Here is a 16,197-nt window from a genome sequence, read left to right as displayed (position 1 = left end):
GAGACACAGTGAGAGAGGGAACACAAGCAGAGGAAGTGGGGAGAGGGAGAGAAGCAGGCTCCCCACCAAGCATGAAGCCCAATGCAGGGCTCGATCCCAGGACCCTGGGATCATGACCTGAGCCAAAGGCAGACGCTTAATGACCTAGACACCCAGGTGCCCCATTTTGTCTTATTTTGTATTAGGAGTTGGCCATACTGCCAGGCTGTCGCATGAATTAGGGAAAACAGAAATCAGAGCCAAGCCTCCTTCTTCCATATAGTATGATTCCTGGTCTCAGAGCCACTGAGAGCTGCCAGTGTTTGGATGGGAATCTTTTCAGACATTTTTATCTTACACATTCCTGAGTCTTAAAATAGAAACCCGATCCAAAGTGTCGTTTTGGCTCAAAGAACATTTTAATGTTCTGATTCAGTGGTTTTATAAAATACATCATCTTTACCTGGTGACGCCCCTCCCCACATTTCTCACATGAAACTGCAACCATGCACTTATGTGGGAAGGTTGCAGTTTGAATGGAAAATGTGTTGCCTGTTGTTCTGGTCTCTTGCCATCCTTCCCAGGGCTACTTGGGTAGGACTTTAATAGAGACTGTATCCTGATTCTTTGTGATTTTTCTTTTTACCAAACCTTGATACTTTACAGAAGCACATTCCACCATACCAGTTTCATTTCTAAGTGTCACTTAAGTAAATTCATAGTAGTTTATTAAAGCATTAGTTGAGATGCTTAATATGAATAATACAATTTTTTTCGATAACATGAAGATTTTTACTTCTTTTTGCTGTCTTGATTACATCTAAGGTTTTTCCTCTACCAGCTGCCAAGGATCAGTAAGTAAACTGCTCTACCATACTCTGAGTTACAAAACACAAGCTCTAATGTCAGGAATCAGGACCCTGGCCAAAAATCAACAGTAGGAAAGAAACAGGATCCAATTGAAGGATCTAGAGTTTTCTATCAGAATGGCAAAATTTGAGATCCAACTAGGGGATAAGACTGGAGCCAAAGTCTCAAATCCTCCAAACAAAACTAGGTTCAGAGGCAAGAATGGAAAGAGGACCAAAAAGAAGAAAGAAGACCAAGGTGGTAACTTGTTGAAGGTGGGGATTCCAGTGACTCCAATGACTGTGGAAACCAGCCATTGTGTAGAGTTTTGCACATGGGAGGACAGACCCGAAGGGCACAGAAGTTCGGTGGGGATGGTGGGGGAAGCGACCAACTTGGACAGTATCTTCAGGATATTCGGGGTATCATCTGAATGTTATAGTTAGTCTGGACTGAGGTTACAGCAAGTGAAAGCCAAAGTCTGTGTGTGCAGTGTTGTTTTATGGAAGAACTAGGGGGGCCTTACTTACAGGTACATTTCATCAAATAGGTAAGAGCACCACCCACTTCCAGGAATGGTAACTGGATAGTTGAGTGCAGTGCTTCTCGGCCTTCCTCGCCACCCCCAAACCCAGAGTCTGAAAATTGGTGATAGGTTCATGCCAGAGTTTTAATCATAAAATTATTTTGTCTGTTTACATTAATATTTTTATGCATTGTTTAAACTGTTTGGATCATTTAATCTATTTCAGGAATGTTCTCTTGTTCTGTTAAGGGTTTTGCCACTCTGATCCGAGAATGGCCTGGAGATCTATACAACAATTCAGTAATCGTCCAAGCAGTTCGGGATCACCTGAAGAAAGATAGTCAGAATAGGACCTTACTCAAAACCCTGGCAGAATTGTGAGTAGAATTTAGTGCTGCTTTTTTCTAATTCAATCTATGTGAAGAGTTTTTCAGGGGAGTTTTTCATGAGGACACAGAAGAGCGAAGCTTGTATATCATTTTCCTATATTCACCCTTAGTAATGTCCTCTCGTAAACCTCCAGTGAACAACTAGCAGGTGAGGAAAATGTGCAAGACTAAAGTTGTGGTGCAGTATGGTTCCCACAGGAGAGGAACTCTAGTCAGTAGCACTACATAGGGCAGGGAGGGAAGAGTGCTGGGGCTCAGACTACGCAAGGAAATCGGCTTCCCAGGGAGGCTCTGATTCTGTCATTCTTGGATCTGCATGTCACATAGTGTCTCAAACCTGATCATTCTTGAGGTGTATACATTTCTTATGGGATGATTTCAAGGCTCAAAGGAGAGGTCATAATTAAAAACTAATTAAGCACTATGCCTGGCACTAAGTCGGAGCTCAGAAAATGAAGCTTAGTTAATATTTTTCATATTTATTGGGCACTTTTGGTGACCCAGGCTTTCTCCTGTAGGCCTGGGATTCAGAGATAGATAAGATACACTCATGTCCTGGAAGAGCTTTGGTCAAGTAAAAACAGAAGCACACCGCAGGTAAGCTCAGGAAGGTGGTTCCTGCCTCAGACCCTCACTGGCATTCCCATCACCTCACACCACCTGTCCCCCATCTTCTTACAGCTTTTGCCAAGACCAAGAAAGGTGCACCAAAGTGGCCTAGAGTTCAGGGCTGTTTGTCCCCCTCTGAGTTGAAACACTGACCATTTTCTTCTGGAAACCTAGATATTCCTTGGGCTCTGTAGTACTAACTATACTGATAATTATTCATACTACTAATGGGGTCACAAAACAATTTGGTTTTCAGGAGCTGGCTTGGGAATTAATGTGAAAAACAGTGCTTCAGTGGGAAAATATGTCAGTTTTATAAACTCCCCTCACAAATAAGCTTTGGAGATAAAACCCGTTTGGCAGCTGCACACCACTTGTTAAAATTTTAACTGCATTTTTTATTACTGGAATAAGAATTTCCTTTTTTCTGGATCATAGTTTCTTTGTGTGGTATATGGGGTTCTATGAAGAAGTTTTGAGAATGTCTATAAAGGAACATTTTTATTACTTGAACATTGTCAATTTTCAGAAATTCAAGGGAGATGGGAAGCAAGGCTCTGAGAAAGAAGTACGTACTGGTCACATACAGTTCAGTCCCAAGGAATAGTCTTCCAAATAAAGTTGACTTGTCTATTTAAACAAATTTTTCAGTTTTTCATATTGCAAAACGAAGTGTATGTGTATTTGTATGTTTTATTAAAAGTGCTGATGAACTTTAATATAAAAAATTTTGTATTACCAGGTACACCTATGACAAAAACTATGGCAATGCTCTGGAAATATACCTAACATTAAGACACAAAGATGTTTTCCAGTTGATCCACAAGCATAATCTTTTCAGTTCTATCAAGGATAAAATTGTTTTATTAATGGACTTTGATTCTGAGGTAATGTGTTTCTTATTTTAATACCCTTTATTTTTACTGTTCCAAATTTTTAATATTTAGACATCTATTCAGATGCTGGAGAAGTTAGTACACACAGAGCTCGGCTGGGTGCTGATCATGTTGGAACACTGACCCATACTAGATGTTCTGAATCCTTCACTTGATGTGGTTACTTTATAAAAGCAATCATAATTTGATATGGAACTTTGAAAGTGTGTGTGTGTGTGTGTGTGTGTGTGTGTGTGTGTATGTGAGGTAATTTTTTAGTGAAACAATTCACAAAATCCATAGAAAGAAAGAAAATAGCCATACACTTTGGCTCATTCACCTCTCCTAATTGTATGTCTCGGGATTAAAATTTTAGGGAAATTTCTATTTTGATCCATTTATCGTGAGTTTATTCGTTGGCATTCACAAATTTAGCACATGGCATTTCCACTGGTCTCAGCCATGTGGGATGTGTTATTTTATTTACAACAAATTCAAACAGTGGATTGCTTGACTAATGAGGGCAGCCAGACTCCACAGCTCCCAGTAGCTCATAGATGTGCATGTGCGTGTGCGTGCGTGTGTGTGTGCGTGTATCCGTGCACTTTTAACAAGTGACAGTGATGGAAATAAAGTTTTATGAACTTAGTTTATATGAACCTAGTACTTCTCATTCAGAAAATTGAAAGATTAGTTAAAGAGTAGAACTTGAAAGCCTCCAAAAGGATTGCTTGGATTTTCCTATTATATTTTATTACATTTAAGGGTATTCTGCACTATATTTTTTATATATATATATATATATATATATATGCATACTGTATCTATATTATGTGCTTTAGCCATCATACACTTAAACTTAATTTAAATAGGAGCTAAATCTACTTCTTTCTGCTTTTAGCCCTTTTTTCATAGTGACTGATTTAAGTCCTTAGGGACTACTGATCTAAAAAGAATTAGTGCAGTTCTGAAGAAGTTCAGGTGCAGAGGTTCTGCTTCTCTGCAAAAGATGATTAAGAGGATGGAGTGCTTCTACAAAAATTAATTACTTTTCCCTACATCCATTTTCCCCTTATACCTACCCGCTCTCCGTGCCATGTGTCTCAAGAGCCAAGTTTAGCTTATGTAGCTGTAGAAAAAATGAACGAGCTGAAACTGATTGCTGTTCAAGAGTATGAACCAAAGTTAGGGACTCGTAGTTTTCTAATTAGAAGATACCTTAAGGATAATCTCTTCTAACATCCTCCTATTTTAGAGGGAAGAAAAAAATGGAGTGGCTAACTAGGTGGTAGCAGAGTCAGGAACAGTACCCAGGTGTGAGGAGGACGGTCAGCCTGGTGGGCTGTCTGCCCACCACCTGTCACTACAGACACCATCTCCTTTGTGTTTCATGAATGTTCATGATAAATAAATGCCACAAGTCCGTAAGCTCTATATCATCATAAAACGTCAGCTGTCTTGGTTTTTTTCTGGTTCTCACCCTCTCCTCCGACGTCTGGGAAATCTGTAGAGGGCTTCATTGAGGGTGCGGGTGGCAGGAAGCCAAGCTCATTTTTGTGGTCTGGGGACCAACACACTCCCCGTGACCAGTAAGAGTCCCAGGAGCGCTGTGGTGATCTATCCAACAACATGGAGGCTAGAGTATGTGTAGACAAGGTGTCTTGTGTTTAGGGAGTGGTAGCAGGATGCTGTTTTAATGGTAGGCAAAGCATGGAGGTCTCAGACCGAGACCCATGTTAAAATGCATTCTTTTACAGAGCTCTCCCTTAAGGGCTACTGCAAAGCGACGGGCCCCTTGTGTGTGGAAAGAGGCCATCCACCTGTAACTGTGACAGCACGTACAACGTGGCTGTGGGTTCTCTTCTGACACAGCAGGTGTCAGTGACTGTGGCTTTTTTTTCTTTTTATTCAGAAAGCTGTCGACATGCTTTTGGACAACGAAGACAAAATTTCAGTGAGTGTCTTTTGTTTTTTATGTGTTACTAGACGGGTGTCTGGGAACACCCAAGCTATAAAGCGGAGAGCCTTTGGTCCAATAATCTTGCAGCCATGTTCGTGTCCTCATAAATCAGTGGTTAAATATGTCTTTTCTCTCTAGATTAAAAAGGTAGTGGAAGAACTGGAAGACAGACCGGAGTTGCAGCACGTGGTGAGTGTGACCATCTTCATTTGCCCTTTTGACTGTGTGGGGGGCGAGCCACCTTTCAGGACTGGGTGTACTGGTTACTGGGTGAGCTTGCTCAGGTCACTCCTCAGTGTGGAAGTTTGACCACAAACAGTAGTCCGTAATCAGTCAAATGTGGCAGAGCCTCTCACGCTGGCTAAGGACTAATTACAGACCAGGTACTTTAACTTGGACTTACCTTGGAATTGTGGTTTAAGAAAAAAGAGTTGTCACATTCACGTTTGTGGCCCCAAACTGTGTCTAGGAGTAAGCACCTTGCATGTGTAGTCCACACTGAATATAATTGCACCATGAATTACAGAAGGATCCAGGAGCAGAGCCTCATTCTTCTGTCCTCCCCCTCCCACTAGCGAATCCCACTCTCTCATTTGGTCTCGGTGGTAGTACTGTTAAGGCCTACTGCTCCAGACTGCCTTGGAAGGCTGCTTTGATTCCCTGTGTTGCTGGCACTGTGGGAGTAAAGCAAGAGCGCATGGTTTCTGTGTCCTACAAAAAGAGGCTGCAGGGAAAAATAGGTGGGTCCAGTAGGACTGTGGGCCTCAAATTCAATGGGGGCTCTTATATGTTTGCCCACCTCTCTGCACCCCAAGAGGAGAATCAAGGAGTAGAGTTTTCCTTCAGAAGTCAGTTTGACGCCAGAAGCTTCTGAAGACCCCAGGATAGGAATGGAAGCTCCTTTGTTCTGCTTTGATTTGGTCAGCGGTTGTGCAGATTGTGCCTCGAGATTGGGTGTCTCAAGATGGTGAGCTTAGCCAAGCGGGGCACCATTCTGCTGGTCCCCTCCGGACTTGTTGCTGAAGCAGTGACTTCCGGCCCATGGAAGGCGTGAGCGGGATCATAGCAGCAGGCGTCTGTGCGCCGGTGTCACCTGTGCAGTGCTGAAACTAAGAGCCCCCACTCAGACAGGTCATCTTCCCTGTAGGGCAGCAGAATGTCTCTGAAACTTGGCCTTGGCAGTTGGGACAGAGCCTCCCAAGCCTGTGTGCCTGTCTAGGAAACGGCAGTGCGTGTACAGCTCACACGCTGACCCTGGTCTGAGCACCATGGAGGGCTGACCCCTTCGCCCCCTCTTGGCCTTGAGGAGACATGACCAGTTGACCAATCGAGCCTTTTCTCTGTGTGCATGTGGCCTAGTTAGACTTGTTTAGTGACCGTTCACGACAGTGGCTAGCAGACTGCAGCTAACCTACATACAGTCCCAGCATCAGGGACAGACTGCTGCTCGGTCCCTCACTCAAGGTGTGAATGTACTTTGATTGCTGCAGTCCAGGCTTTCCGCCTCTCGTGGGTGATGGGTGTTTATTTATAGTTAGCAGTAACTACCCTTTGGACATCGATTTCTAACTTGCGTCATATATTGATAGACTTAATCTTGCCTCTGAGTAGGAAGCAAATTACTCACTTTTTTTGAGGTCCATTAACTTTTTCAGACAGCTAGGGAAAGGAATCAGTTTTGAAAATGGGTTCAGAAGATCTGTATTTATCTTGATTTTTACCTTTGATGTCACCAGGAGAGGCAGCATTTCATAGCACAGATCTCAACAAGACTTAACAAAGAGCAGGGGCGCCTGGGGTGCTCAGTTGGTTGGGTCGTGATCCTGGAGTCCCAGGATCAAGTCCCATGTCAGGCTCCCAGCTCAGTAGGGAGGCTGCTTCTCCCTCTGACCCTCTCTCCTCTCACGCTCTCTCTCGCTCTCACTCTCTCAAATAAATAAAATTTAAAAAAAAAAAGACTTAACAGAGAGCAGATGTAGAATGTATGAGAAATAATTTAGCACTTGCTGCTTGATTTTTTAAGAACATTCTTTTATCTCATAACTATATCCCTTTTATATTAAAAAAATGAGAATTTTTAGGATTCAGGAAGGCCACTAATCAAGCATTTTATTTCTGAAGCCACACAAACGATGGTGAGGATACTAGCTCTCGTTAACATTTCCCTGGAGCTCAGTGTATGCCGTGTGCATCAGCACAGATCTGAGTGTTTTACAGATGGTAATACATCCAGTCCTCACAGTGACCCAGTGAGATTTTTGGCAGATGAAGAAACTCAGTCACAAAGAGGTTAGTGACTTGTTCTTGTCGTATGGCTGGTCAGTAGCAGAGCCAGGTCACTCAAGGCCATTCAAGAGAGAGTGTGAGATCGCCCTTGTCTCCTGAAGGTCTTCTTTACACTTTTCCTTCACTGAGACATTTTCCTGAAAACCGCTTCCCCCCCAGGCTCTCCATGGAGACTGTTTAGAACTGAGTATAGCAACCTTCAACAAGTCTTGCTTTTCTTATTTTTATAATTATGGTTTACTTCTTTGTTCTTTTTAGTATCTGCATAAGCTTTTCAAGAGAGACCATCATAAGGGACAGCGCTACCATGAAAAACAGATCAGCCTTTATGCTGAATATGATCGTCCAAACTTACTTCCCTTTCTCCGAGATAGTACCCATTGCCCACTGGAAAAGGTAAGTCACAGACTTGCCCCACACACTTCAGGCGAAGAAGTTGTCCTTTTTGGTAAGCTGTGGGTCATTCTCCTCTTCCTGCCACCCAGGGCATGACTGCTGCTCTCCAAGTAAAGCAGGAGGTTTTGCTGGGCCTTCTGATGAGGACTGGAGGTGCTTTCAGCTGAGATTTTGTTGAGGAGCTAGACCATTTCTGTGCCAGGTTTAATTAGAATAAAGGTTTAATTCGGGGTGTGGGACTCAATCAACCATCAAGCAAAAACAGTGTCAGGTGTCTGAGTCAGTTTTCCTGAGCCAGAGTGGGGCCAAAGATCAGCCTGGGAGGGACCCCCAGGCTAGCCCATGCCAGAGGCGGTGGTCCCAGACTCAAGGTCAGTAACTTAAGTGCTGTCCCCTGTCTGCTCTCCACATCCACATTGTGTATTTCTGTTATTTCTCTCTCACATTACGTTCCATTTCTCTATTATACTGCATTTCATTATAATTGTAAGAAATTACTAATCTCTTTCACATTATCTTATATATTCTTAAAAGACAGGTGGTTTGTCTCACTCATTTTGGTAAGCCCAGCAGCAGCACTCATTAGACACCTGCTAAATGTTTGTTGCATCGTGAGTGAGGGAGTGAATGAATAAATGAATACCTAGACCAGATTGTAGTCAGGGCTGCATATGAACTAGTAAGTTTTATGAGCCTGCTGTTTGAACGTATATACTAGAAACTGGGCAATCTATGGCCCCCAGTGTTGTTTCCTGTGGTTCTTATGGTTTGGAATGCCATCTGACAGCTACAGGTATCTTACTAAATTCAGATAGCCAGAGAGCAAGCACTTTGTAGTCAGCTCTGTGTATCCACAGAACAAACAAAAAAAAAGGGTCCGACCCCTTAGAGATATGTATTACAAAGTTGACTGCACCTGGGTGGCCAGCCTGCTGGGCCTTTGACTCTTGGTCTTGGCTCTGACATGATCTCCAGGTCCAGGTGGGCTTCTGTGACTCAGGGTCGAGTGTACTTCGGATTCTTTCTCCCCCTCCTTCCCACTTGGCCTCTCCCCACTCACACACGCTCTTCAAAATAAATAAACAAAATCTTAAAAAAAAAACAAAAAGCAGTTGATGGAGAACACGCTGTTTCTGCACACTGACAGCTTTCATAGTTGCTTCTTCAGCCACGTTGATACAGGTATCAGATGCGTAACGAACCAATTTCAGATCAGTGGATTTTTGAAATCTGAAGTTAATAAAAAAATATCTTGCCTGCATATTAATTTATGAAAAACTAACATTTTAAATTTGGGTCTTAAGACATTTTCTCAAGGCTAAATTTGGAAATTCATCATCTTCCTCTAAAAATAAAAGCAAAGGTTTCCATCTTCTCATTACAGAATCTATAACCTGGGGTGAAAAGTGACAATCTTATTCTTTGAACAGTACCCCTTCATTTGTATCTCACTCTTCATTGAAACATCATTCATTTCCAGGAGCACAGGGTGTCTTTTGATGACCCCTCAGAGCTGCACAGCTATGACCAGCAGCCACCCTGGGCTCCTTCCCTTTCATGAAACTCGGGTGCAGAGGCACCACCCAGATTCTAGTATGTTTGTGCTTCTTCCACACTTTCAACCCATCTTGTTTATAGTTTTCCAGTCTAGTATGTTCAGAAGACACACTACACTGTTCTATCTAAAAGAGAAGCATCAGAAAACCGCACAGCTACACATGGCATGTCTAGTACATAGAACTTGCTTAGCATGTCATGTAAAACCTCCAGAATTCTTCTCTGTGATCCACTGAGAAGAACCAGTTGCATGTAAAAGAGTTCAACAGAAGCATAGTGAAACCAAGTATTTTTTTAAGATTTATTGACAGAGAGAGAGAGCACAAGCAGGGGGTGGCAGAGGAAGGAAAAGCAGGGAGCCCAATGAGGGACTCGATCCCAGGACTCTGGGTTCATAACTGGAGCCAAAGGCAGATGTTTAACCGACTGAGCCACCCAGGCATCCCAAAACCCATTATGTTTTAAATAGTTTTTTGTTTTGTTTTTTTAGGTTATCTTTTGTTTTTCACTGAGAGAGAATTTTGAAACTAATGAATTAGAGCTGGTAATGGTAGAAACATGCCATTAAAAATAATCAAGTTAGTAATCTACCTTTTTAGAACTTTGTAGATGAGCTGTCATGTTATAGATCATTGCGATTTCTTCATAAGAGGTTCTCATTACGATCCAGTGTGTATATCCATGTGTATGTTTGCAAAAAAATGTACTTATCCTTGCTCAAGTATGTAAAACCATGCTAAAGAGGGTATTATTTACACCCTGAAAAAGCTAGCAATTCATAAAAAGCAAAGTAGATGTGCCAGGCATGCCAGGCATAACTTCACAGTTCATGAAGTGAAGGTCATGAGTTACAGGTTCACCTGTTTTGTCTAGAGAGAGACTGAGAAAATTTGGTACGAAATATAAAGTTAAGAGCTTAAAATTTAATGCCCACCAAAGAAATCTCTGGTTCAGAAGAGGATATAGATGTTTAGTCCTAAAGATGCTTCAGTGATAATTTGGTGTTTGTTTTCTTTTAAATGGGAAGTGTTTAAGGTTTCACAGCTTTATTCAGAGCATGTTGGCTCCCTCCCCCTCCCCCCTTGTTGATGATTCACATCTGGCAGAATAGCAGCTCTGTCTTTCTCTGGCTGTCTGCCTTGGCAGAGTTTTGGGTAATTGTTGAAAGGAGGGGTGATTTCAAATGACAGCTGGCTGAAATCTTCAGGGTTTCCAGTCAAACTTAGTTTAAATTGATTGAAATCCCACAATCAATATTTGGTCAAAAACTTTGTGGAGACCCTGCCATCATATCAGAAGCCCTTTAAGAAAGTGGTATTCCCAAGATTGGCAGTATTTATCAGACTGGAGTTCAGGACTGAAAATCACCACAATGCATAAATCCCCAAATTAGCCATAAGCTTCTATGAAATTGTTCCTTCTAAAGAGATACAGAGGTAGTACGAATGTATAACTCTGACAGCCATTTAAAAAGACAATAAAAATCATTTATGAAGTTTCCACTGTGCTTTATAACATGGGCTATGCTTTCATGTACCTTATTTTTATTTAATCATAGTAGAATAGGTAGGTGGATAAGGTCATTTTATCCACAACAAGCTAAGTCTTCAGGAGTTGAAAGAAACAGCCCAGAGTGTAGCACTAATAAGGCAGAGGGCCAAGACTTAGAACCTGGATCTCTTAAGTCAGGTCCCCTATTCTTTCCACTATGGTGAGGAATCATTTTTCAGGTTTAAGATGTTAATTAAAGGGCACCTGGGTGACTCAGTGGGTTAAGCATCTGACTCTTGGTTTCAGCTTGGGTCACGACCTAAGAGTCTGGGATCCTGCCCCATGGGTTGCTGCTTGAAATTCTTGCTCTCTGCCCCTTCCTCAACTCGTGTACTCTCACTCTCCTTCTCTCTTCCTTTCTGTCTCTCTAAAATAAATAAGTCTTGGGATGCCTGGGTGGCTCAGCCATTAAGCGGCTGCCCTCTGTTCAGGTCGTGATCCTAAGGTCCTAGGATCAAGCCCCCCCCAGTCGGGCTTCTTGCTCAGTGGGGAGCCTACTGCTCCCTTTCTCTCTGCTTGCTACGCCCCCTCCTTGTGCTCTCTCTCTCTCCCTCTTATTAAAAAAATAATGATAAATAAAAAACAAAACTAAATAAATCTTTTAAAAATATTCCTTAGTATTGCAAGAATCATGAAAGGTATTTGTTTTTAAACTATTAAACTGTCCTTTGTTATGTTATTTCCAGGCTTGATCATCGGGTGCTAGTTTTCATTTACAAATCTCATTTGCTTATGCCTAGAATATCGGCTCTGCAGATCTGGGAATTTGTACCTGAATTTATTATTTCTCTCCTATCTTATGGCATTTATAAGGTGGCAGTAGTTACGAATTTGCAGGAATAGAGCTAGAAGATGCAACGTTTACCGATTTCCATTAACGCCATGTAAGAAGGCTGGATAAGCGACGGCAGGGCCAAGGGTAGAAGAGATCCTTATTGAATCTATAGTTCTTGCTAGTTACCCCCGAATCTCTAACTCTGTTTCTTGCTTTTATACTAAATCAGGAAAAGGAAAATTATACATAACTGTTGCATCGTTTTTTACTCAATTTCTGTCATTATTCTGTCTTTTCAATTTATTTTTACTGTGAGTCTCCCTTTCCATGTGTGTGTCTGTGTCTGTTTCTGTTTCATTCCTCTGGACTTTAAAAATCTTAGTTTTGCTACTCTTTCCTCTAGAGGGAGCACGTGTCTCCAGAACATTCAAGAATCTAGGGAAAGATGGTTTTGTACTTGTGTCAAGAACAGAAAAATTGTATGTATCAGAAATATGTTTTTTACCTTTTACTCAAAACGTCCAGAGATTTCTATACTCTCTGCTTTCTCATATATGAGAAAAGAATAATTTCAGTACTGTTAGAAATTAGACATAAAACATTTAAAATCTGTGAAACTCAAATTTCAGAGACTCAGATTATCTTTGAGCTTGGCGTTGCACATCTGCTTGCATTTCAGAGACTTCTTGACTTCAGACTTTTCTTTAGACGTTTCTTCTCAGAGGACTTGTCATTTTTGATGAAATCCTAACAGCTTCCAGCAGCACCATCCTATAAAATGTTCTGCAGTGAGGAAAATGTACTGCTCTAACAAGATAGCCAGCAGCCACATGTGGCAATTAAGTAGTTGAAGTGTCTAGTGAGGAACTGCATTTTTAATTTAAATTTAAATGACCTCATGTAACAAATGGCTCCTGTCTTAGCACAGGTGAGCCTGCAGACTACAACGTCTGTGTGCTTGGAGGGAAGCATGTTCGCAGATCTCCAAGAGAAGGGGGGATGGTTTTGTTGGAAACTTCTGAATGGTACTTTAAAATGTCAGTAAATTTCCAAGTACAAATATAGATACCTTTTAGTAAAAACTAATTTAGGCAATGTACTCCATCTTTATTCACACTCTCTCTAAACACTCTATGTATCTACTCATATTATATTTTCTTGTTCATCTGTGGGTGACATGGGCCCACTCGGCCACAAACTGTCCATCTGTATCTCTCACAGTTCACATGAATCATGGCCCTCCGTTGGTTTCTTAGTAACTTTTTGTTAGAATGGTCTCAGGTCCTCCGAACTTCATATTTTTTGTTGTTTCCTTTCACTGTCTACTTCTCACATGGGTATCCTGTCTCTGCTCTGGTATCATTCCAGAAGGGTAAGGAGTAGGTAAGAAAATTCCATTGTTTATGATCATGATTGATTGATAGGCATAAGAGTATAGAGATAAGGTAAATCGTGCTTTTAATCAAAACGAATCAAGTGTCAGGATTAGGTTCAGCTCTGGGTGAGAAAAAAGCCAAAATAGCAGTGTCTTCAACAGAGTAGCAGTTGAGTTCTCTGGCCCATGGAAGTGCTGGTGGCAAGCCACGTGGTTGGAGACTCAGGCTCTTTTCTCTCCTTCCCTCACCTTGTATGACCTTCAGCTTGTAGTGTAAGATAAGATTGTTCTTGTTTCCAGGAGCAGATTGGGTGAAAGAACGAAAAATAAGAAAACAAAGGGATGACTGGCCTTGCTTCTTAAAGAATATCGCCAGAAGCTACCATGTTGCCTTTTCCTTCCTGTGACGATATCAGTCACATGGCTCTCCCGCGGCTGGGAAGACTTGGAGATAGTTCTTTAAATTCTGGGCAGTCACATACCCACCTAAAATCTTACTACTCTAGAAATGGGTAAGGGATATTGGGGGATAATTTGGCTGTTTCTGCCACATAACTATTAAAGGAGCCTTGTGAATAATCAGATTAATATTTTCCTCTTCAATGTGACCTTTCTGCCTTCTCACTTCCTCATTTAAATTATTTGTGTTCCTCAAACTCCACCCTAATTTCACTGTAATTCTAAAGGTGTTCTCTCCTTTTTTTTTAATGTTTGCTTCAGAATCCCCCACCCACCCACCCCCAACATTGATTTCTGTGCTCAGCATTTTTTCCTCCCTCTTAGCTATTACTCTCCAACAAGAGATACACACTTAAATATAGATATATATATATATATATATATATATATATTTTTTTTTTACATAAAAATTTTAAGTCAAAAATCAAAATGTTCAAACCAGCTCCTGCTGTTATTTCCCAGGACAGATCATTGAGCCAGCAGAGCTGCTAAGATTATACTCTTCTTTTTATCTCTTTGGCTCTTGTTTTTAAAACAACCATGGGCTGCTTGTTGGTATAACTGCACAACCCAATGATCTTCCTCCTGAAACCTTTTCTGCCCATTCATCTATTTAAAAAAATATATACTGCACACCCAGGAGTAGCCAGGCACCCTGTGGGGCACAGGGCTGGAGTCCTCAACTGTTGGGAAGAAGGGTGTGGTCCGTCACCAGGGTGACTCCCTGCGACCTGGCCTGGTGTGGGGTCCACGGAGTAAGTGCCTGAAGCACTCGTCAGGGTTGGAGGGTAGAGTGAGGGCCATAGTCCAGGTGGAGGGGTGAGCAGACTGTGAGGGAGGTGTGGCTGCCCAGAAAGGCAGAGCAGGTCACAGATGTCACAGGGAAGATTCTGGGCTGTGAGTCAGAGCAGAGCCCCACATCAGGGAGGTCACATAGTTGGGGTGGGAGATGTGGTTTCCCGGGGATCTCATACTCGTCCTGCTGCACCCAGTTCAAATGCCGCCTGTGCTATGAAGCCTTTTAGAGGAGGGCCACACCTCAGCCCATGTCCCGTGTCTGTGCACGCGCCCCTCTATTCACATTTACCCCCGTCATGGGATCGGTAGTTAGTGCAGCTCTCCGAGTTTCCCCGGTGCCTGCGCTTCCTTGGGGGCTTCGTTCTGCTTCCACACCTTCCCTCCACCCCTCTCACCTGTCGTCAGCAGTGGCATCTTTGTGACTCTTCTTTGCATCTCTATCCAGCCTGACCCTCCAGCGCCCAGCAGAGTGTGCAGTGAATGTGTGCCGGTTCGCTTAGAGTTATTCAGTTGTATATAAACACAACGTCTTGTTTCTTACGCCCGAGGAAATGCAGTCACCTGTGAGGTTCCTCTTTTCTTTACTTGATCTCTTCCCTTTTGATCCTTCTTGATGGTCAGATACGATTTTCCCCCTCTCATCTTCTGATAGATGCTTGAACAGAGTTTTCTCTTAAACCTTGTGATCTGGGAACAGAAATATTCTGTTGACCCATGTGTTTATATTTAAACATCAGATGTTTCTCGAGCCGTGGTCTGCCCAGCAGCGGAGAACAGCTTACATTCCACTGGAGGGATGGGGAGCTTAAAGCTGTCATGGGGCGTTAGGTGGGGCGCATAGCTGTGAGGAAACCTGAAGTAGTATCCAGAGAAAGCTTGGCGGGAAAGTCCTTCTCTTCAGCACTGGCTTTCTGCCTTTGCTCACAGAGTGTTCCGAGTTGCCTCAAATACAGTATTGGTTAAACTGTGTTTGGCCCAGCACCTGTCTGAGAGGTGAATGAGGACAGCCACCAGCAAAACCCAAGATTTGCGTTTTGTTTGTTTACTTCATTTTGTTTTTAAAGGAAGGCAATGGGAACTTTTTTCTAACTTGTATATTTAAGTGAATCTGTTCATATTTATTCATGGCTGCTAATCCACAGTAACATTTTTACTCTGCTTTACTTAAAGGCTCTTGAGATCTGTCAACAGAGAAACTTTGTAGAAGAGACAGTGTATCTTCTGAGTAAGTAGCTTTTGGTCCCCATGAGCTGGGAAACACTGTGGTAAAGTGGTGTACATGGTCTAAGAATGGACAATGGACGTAGGTTTTAGACCAAAGGCACACAAAGTATAGAGCCTATTCTCTTTAAGAATGGAATGCGTAGAAAAGGGGACTTTGCAGCTCAGTAGAGAAAGAAGCGTTATTTAATAAATGCTGTTGAAGTTAACATCTGAATATTGCCTAGTAAGTCTATTAGCGCACACCTCACAAATGAATTGTAGAGGAGATGACGAGTTGGTTCATTTGCAAAAAAAAAAAAAAAAAAAAAAAAAGTTCATTTTACTATCATCCCGGTAGAAAATAATGTTCATTGTCCCTCATCACACCTTAAGTAACTGGAGAAAATGCACTTGAATATGGACGTTTTGGAGAGGAGAGAACTTTGGTATCATCTAGCTCTCCATTGTCCCTGGGCCTCTGGCACTGCCTCTGTTTATGTCGTACTTACTATCTTTCACCTTCCTCCAGAATGAACCATTTACGTGAAAGCAGGGTAGATGCCTGAAGGTTTCCCAAGGAAGCTCTATGCAGGTATTCATAGCAGAAACA

At 42.2% G+C, this 16,197-nt stretch overlaps 1 protein-coding gene across 3 annotated transcripts in view; it reads left to right on the top strand.

Moving 5' to 3' along the window:
- VPS41 (VPS41 subunit of HOPS complex) overlaps positions 1–16,197 on the top strand; it is a 176,702-nt gene that overhangs the window by 142,931 nt on the left and 17,574 nt on the right. For all 3 annotated transcript variants that reach the window (XM_004739346.3, XM_013059254.2, XM_013059251.2), the window contains 6 exons: positions 1,604–1,731; positions 3,095–3,239; positions 5,140–5,181; positions 5,326–5,376; positions 7,732–7,869; positions 15,555–15,609. In XM_004739346.3, coding sequence (XP_004739403.1) covers positions 1,604–1,731; positions 3,095–3,239; positions 5,140–5,181; positions 5,326–5,376; positions 7,732–7,869; positions 15,555–15,609 — 559 coding nt within the window. The remainder of the gene's footprint in view (positions 1–1,603; positions 1,732–3,094; positions 3,240–5,139; positions 5,182–5,325; positions 5,377–7,731; positions 7,870–15,554; positions 15,610–16,197) is intronic.

The sequence above is a fragment of the Mustela putorius genome, unplaced genomic scaffold, assembly GCF_011764305.1.
Source record: "Mustela putorius furo isolate JIRA1106 unplaced genomic scaffold, ASM1176430v1.1 tig00003845_pilon_pilon_pilon, whole genome shotgun sequence".
NCBI classification, from domain to species: Eukaryota; Metazoa; Chordata; class Mammalia; order Carnivora; family Mustelidae; genus Mustela; species Mustela putorius.
Note: the sequence above shows the minus strand (reverse complement) of the source record. Positions and strands in the feature narration are given on the sequence as shown.